Source organism: Rhea americana, unplaced genomic scaffold, assembly GCF_003343005.1.
Source record: "Rhea americana isolate MKP2758 unplaced genomic scaffold, rheAme1 scaffold_103, whole genome shotgun sequence".
Taxonomy (NCBI): Eukaryota; Metazoa; Chordata; class Aves; order Rheiformes; family Rheidae; genus Rhea; species Rhea americana.
In genome coordinates this window covers 2,704,207-2,710,206 of record NW_028185073.1, presented here as the reverse complement: position 1 = coordinate 2,710,206, position 6,000 = coordinate 2,704,207, and the positions used below count along the sequence as shown (strand labels likewise).

Sequence of the window (6,000 nt, the reverse complement as noted above, 5' to 3'; positions counted from 1 at the left end):
TTGAGACCAGCACATGCTGGATCTACCTCTCTGTCTTTGCAGAGCAGGAATCGAAGAGGAAAATAACAAATACTGGCCAGCTGATAGAGAAGCCACTCTTCCATGTGTTTCTTTCTTATGGAAGATAAACTCAAAGCAAGGCTCAGGCTGAGGGCTGTCAGTAGATACGTTGTTTAGCTGCTGGAGACTGAAGCAAGTGTTGTGTGGATAGGTGTATGACTTCAATCACTGTAGCGATCAGGTAGGAGGTTACATGTTATGATGAACTATGAAACTAGGAATTTAGTACAACTAAKAGTTCTATTTCAGTAAATTTGAAATAAAGTGATCTGTTAGAATTCAGTTTGCAGAATCAGGAACATAGTCCATTGTGAAAGTGGTTGCTGAGACTATGCTGAACCTTTCCCAACTTTTTTTTTGCAGGTACTGTACCCCAAGATACATAGATTATGAAGATCTGGAGCGAAAATACTGGAAGAATTTGACTTTTGTGGCACCAATTTATGGAGCAGATATCAATGGCAGCATTTATGATGAAGTATGCATAACTTTATAAAAAGTTTATCACTCCTTGCCCTCTTTTAAAGAGTCCTGTACTTAAAGATTGCATTCTTGCTTTATGCTTGAAAATCTGTCCTTTTGAAAACTTTGTGTCACTCTTTTAAGACTCCAAGCAAGGTTGAAATAAACTCTACATCTGCAAAAGTGAGACAATTCTTTTCTTGGTAGGCTATTGACACTGTACATAATTATAAGACCTCACTTTTTTTTTTAACCATGAACTGTCTAGCACTTTGAGATTCCTTTGTTTCTTCTTTAATTTTTTGTTTATTAGCTATTTCAGGATACATTCTGTCTGTATACTTGTATGGAAAGTTAGTGAGATTTTAACTAATTTTACTTCATCTTTAAATTTTAAGGTAGGTAACTTTATTTCTCTCTTTCACTTAGAAAAATCGATAGTTATGTTTTTACATTTTTAGAATGTCTGTAGTTTCCCAGAAATGCACTTACAATTACTGTGTACTTCTRGATTAACATAGATGAAAAAGCAAACTTGGTAAGGAAATACATTTTGCTAGTTACTGATATAGGTCACTAGGAGTAAAAGGGGCTACTAATAGAGATCCTGTTACCCAAGAAATATGGAATATCTGTTGGTATCAAATCACTGTGTAGGTAACAACAGGAACTAGATATTGAAAGGGTTATTTGTAGTAAGACTAACAGAAGAAATGTTAGGATTTCAGAAAAGGTTTGAGGTCATGCAAAATATAGGGCAGTACATTTCTCCAAAAGAATCCACTCTGTGTAGATTTTCGAAGTTACTTCATATTCTCAGTAATTCCCTTCTCCAGTCATTTTAAAAATAGCAGAATTTCCCTTTGGCAGATGGTCTGAGGCCCTGCCAATATTTCATATTTCTTGGCAAAAGACAAATTACTTAAGGACTCTGTCCAAAAATAAATACAGTCAGCCAACATGGTTTGAGGCAATTCAATTTTCTTCAGTAGGTTATGCTGTCTTTGAAAGACAGCTATAAATGTCCAGTAGTCCTTTTTTAAAAAAGGAACAAATCCAAATTCTATTGTGTGTCCAAATAACTGTGTAAAAATTAGTTAGGAAATCATCAGAGATTCTGATGTGAAGCATTTCGGTAAAGAGACACTTCGGACATAGACAGCTATTGGTTTGTGGAGATCAAAATGGGATGCAGGAGAACAGTGTTTTTTTCAATAAATAGAATAGTTTTTTTTCCTTGTCTCATTTTTTTTATATTGGCAGRTAATATATCAATGTATACTTTGTTTTGATTGTTTTCTTTGATCTTTAAAATCTACTAAAGATTACTTCCCCAAAGAAAAGATAAGGCAGTAGTATTTTTATTTATTTATTTATTTTTAGGTGGTAACTGGTAATAGAGAAGGATAGAGATTTTCTTCTCATGGAATTGCACACTCATTAAACTAAGAGGCTAAAGTAAAGAGGTCAAAAAACAAAAAGGGGAGTAAGAAGTACAACGATCTTAATTCATGAGAAATGTTAGATAKGTAGGATTAGGAGACAAAGCATTGAAAGGTATAGGCGGAAGGAAATAAGTAATAGATCTTAATGTAGAACAAAAGGACTAAATGATTATGATTAAATAGATATGATTTAAAAATAATGGATAACAAAGAGATACTAGTGAAAGGAACAGAGACTGAGGAGTGTAAACAGACTGAATAGTCAATGTGGCAGCAGGTTTTATAGCTCCATCGATTTAGAGGAAAGGGAGGAATAACCTCTGTACCAAATTGTTGGTTAGGAAGTCATCAAAGCCAATGATAGAAATATTTTTTTCTTATTAGGATATTTTTTTCAAAGTTAGTTTTGGCCACCAGATGGTGCACTTGGGCAACTAGTATTTTTYATTTCTGTTCATTTGAAAGTAGTGAATGCAAAGAGACTATCTTTTTGATTTGGTTTTGAATTTGGATATTGCTTTTATGTTTATTCAGTTTGTGGATTTTCATTATTCAGGGAAAGACGATGAATACAGTTATATACCTTTCTGGACAAAGTACAGGAGAAAGAGGATGACAAATAATTTGTCATAACAGCCTATTTGTGATAAATGAGACAAATATTTGCTTTTTATGAAATGCGTTTATAGAGAACATGGTGCTATGGACTTTGCATTTAATACAGAAAGGTAAATATCTTGCAGAATTCCGTTAAAAATGCTAGACACTGGCACAGTTTTTAGATTTGATTGTATCTTTGTTTTCAATGAAACTATAATATTTGCATGTACTTGGACCATCAAAATTGGTAAGAATTGATGCTATGCTGCAAGTCMTTATTCTTCAGTTTAAAAATTGCCACTGGCAATTTTTTTTCCTTTTTGTATGATGACATTGAGTTTCAGATAGAAATAGTAAAGTCTTGATTTTTACTACTTAAGTTATTTAACAAATAATATCCTGATTTGTGGAATCCAGCACCTTACTGGCTTTATGTTAGAAAGAGCATAGATCATGCAGTGTTCTTTGATTTTCTTAGAACAGCAGATRACAGATTTTGAGGCTTTGGAAGGAAAGGCAAAGTTCTAAAACCTATGTTATCCAGTACAAAAGAAATAGGAAAGGAACAAAGCTACAAATACATGTTTTGGAATTTTATGACTACCACTGATTTAACTCTTATGATACATGTTTTTTTTTTCTAGAATCTCTTGTGTATTTATAATGTTATATTTATGCTTAGCTGTCAGTATTGAATATAGAGGAAGTCTTTATGAATTAGGAAATACCCTGAGAGAACAAGTGGTCTGTACACTGTATAGAGCCTTCTAGAAAATAATTTTAAGGTAGCTGAGCATTTATTTGAAGTATTAYTCTGTACTTTATGTATTTTTTGATTGCTTTTACATTTAATTACAGTGCTTTGTAAGAGAAGGACAACACAGGTAAGTAATACAGGGCAGTGTTGCAAAAAAGGTTAACTGCAAAGATCATTATTTGCTTTGAAATCATAATTCTAATGGGGACTTGGAAAGCTTATGAACTTTCTTAGATAAATGCTCAAGGTTTTGTTTTTCTGTTGCTATAAGATCATCTAGATTTGAGTGAAAATTAGTATTCCTGATACAGTATAGAGCTTGTAATGTCAATAATAAATCATCATTTCACTACCTTCAGTTACTAATCTGATTCATAAACTGGTTGTGAAGAAGTAAGAAATATGATTGTTTAGGCAGCAGAATTGAAAAATAGTTATTTTTGCTTTATTATGTTATTTCAAGAGAAATATCTTGCAAGCTAGCTTGAATTTTATTTTAACTTGAGCCAGTCTAGACTGAAACTGAAAATGTGAAACAGCTGCAGCAAATTACTGTTCCTGTCAGAAAGGATGAAGAGAGTGATTTTTTGTTTCCTCATATGCTAAATTATTAACTTGTTTGGCAATTATAACTCTGAATGAACTGGAGAGTGTAATTCACTTACTTTTTTTGGGCAGTACCTGTTCTGGTGAACTATTATCAGATCTTTCATTTCCATGCCACTCCTAGCTGTTGTTGGAATTATATCACAGTCATTGAGGCTGCAGATTAGATTGTCTTCTTGTTGTGCCAGCTAGTAGGAGATCAAATTCACTTTTTGTTTTCTAGGAGCCTTTTTCCTAACAAATTTTTCTATTTGAAATTTCATCCCCACAGAAGGGTGGGAAGGATGCATAGATTGCCTATGTGGGCTTATCTAGCATCTAGGGCAAAAATTCTTCCTCATTTCAAAAAAACTTCAAAAGACAAATTCCTTCCTTCACTAGATTAGTCTGGTGTTTACAGCAGGCCATAAAACAGATCTGACTGTGAATGGAATCTGTTGCTCAGTAGAGAGAAGCYGGGGTTTGGACTAAGGGTATAAATGTTGTCCTGTCTGTCTCTGATAACTGTTCTTACATTCCTGACTTGAAGACGTTATTCTGCTTCTTTTTTTCCCTTAGTCTTATTCCATCTAATTAGATAGTCTCTTATGCTTGCTTTTTCCCATATCTTAGCTTTAGGGAACACTTTTGTTCAGTAACATAAAGTGATTGGATTAGCAGAGCCATTAGATTATCTGTTGATTAATTTTGCTAAATAGTGTTGTAGCTACAACTCTCATGGTACACCAACTTTAGCATCAGGTATATTTGAATTTCCAGCTCTACCCTTTGATAGACCAACTGACTTGATTTTAAGGTATCACCTAACAGTGGCTGTAAGAGTTTGAATTTGWCCATAAGGTAAGTTAGGGACAGCACTGGTGTTGTGGTTTAACCTGAGGCTTTAGGAGAGACAAGCTAGTGGGGTTGGAGACTAACACTTTATTTATAGGTTAATGGATGCTGAGGAACCAAAATATACCTAGAGTAAAAAGCTGGTATTAAAAGAAGGAGTAAAGGAAACTGAAAACTGATTCTGTTCCTTTGGTTTAACTCAACAGATATTTGATAACTCTTTTTTTTGAATCACTGTACATTCCTTTATTAGAGAATTTCACCGTACTTTCCCTCATTAAAGAATTAAGACTAATGGTATTAGGAGAGTAAGGATGTGGAACAGATTTAGACCAGAAGGGATGTTGAAGAGAGAAAGATGAGAATTTTGAATGAGAGTGCAAGTTGGGAAAGGTAGGTTGATCCACAGAAGAGGCTGTTTTTGCTATCAAAGAACAGATGTGAAGAAAGTATTTTTTCAGGAGTATTTTATAGAACTGCAAAGGATGGCAGCTGTACTTTGCCTCGGTTAGATTGGAGGAGTTTTTTATTACCTTGTATTTGTTCTGTGAAGTATACCAAAAAAGATCTGTTTTTTCCATCATAGCTTGGACAGGCGCGTTAGGACTCCTGCTAATGGTGAACACTCTGGTCAAAAGTTCAAGTATCTTGAATTTCTTAATCTGAAAGGAATTATCAAGTTATTTTGTGGAGAAATTACTGAGATAGTCCTACAGATTTTCTTCTGCAATCTGCTGTCATCATTCTGTATGCCATCCTTTGCAGTGGAACTTACTGTGTAGCGTAATGAGGAGCTGTAGAGTACAGTGTTTTCATTAACAATGACTGAAGAATAAGAATAAAAGAAAGATAATGTATTAATATAAGAACAAAAGAACAGTAAAATAAACTTCTGATAATGAGTGATGATAGYCTTTAAGTCTGGATGAGTTGTATCTCATTACAATTTACAGTAAATTTAAAAAAAAGTCACTGAATAGAAAGAAGTAACTATAAGAATGAGGTAGAGGAATAAAAAGGGTTGGACTGGACATGTGACTTGCCCAGTTTGCTCTTTTACTGTGCCTAAAGGCCAGGATCTGGATTTTGGCTAGCTACCTTAGTCATATCCTGGTCAGATATGTGCAGTTTTCTTATCTCACAGTAGAATTCTGTATGCGTACTTTGTTGTCTGCAATAGAGGCCCAAAGTAATTCAACACTTTTTGTTTTTAAATGTAGAAAGTCCTAGATGTCA

General features: G+C 34.0%; 1 protein-coding gene across 6 annotated transcripts in view; it reads left to right on the top strand.

The window, feature by feature from the left end:
• Positions 1-6,000, top strand: part of KDM4C (lysine demethylase 4C) — a 254,335-nt gene that overhangs the window by 24,361 nt on the left and 223,974 nt on the right. For 5 of the 6 annotated variants that reach the window (XM_085307133.1, XM_085307119.1, XM_085307141.1 and 2 more), the window contains exon 4: positions 424-538. In XM_085307133.1, coding sequence (XP_085163259.1) covers positions 424-538 — 115 coding nt within the window. Of the gene's footprint in view, positions 1-148; positions 242-423; positions 539-6,000 lie in introns of those variants that run through there. The other variant, XM_085307148.1, reaches the window with a different exon arrangement.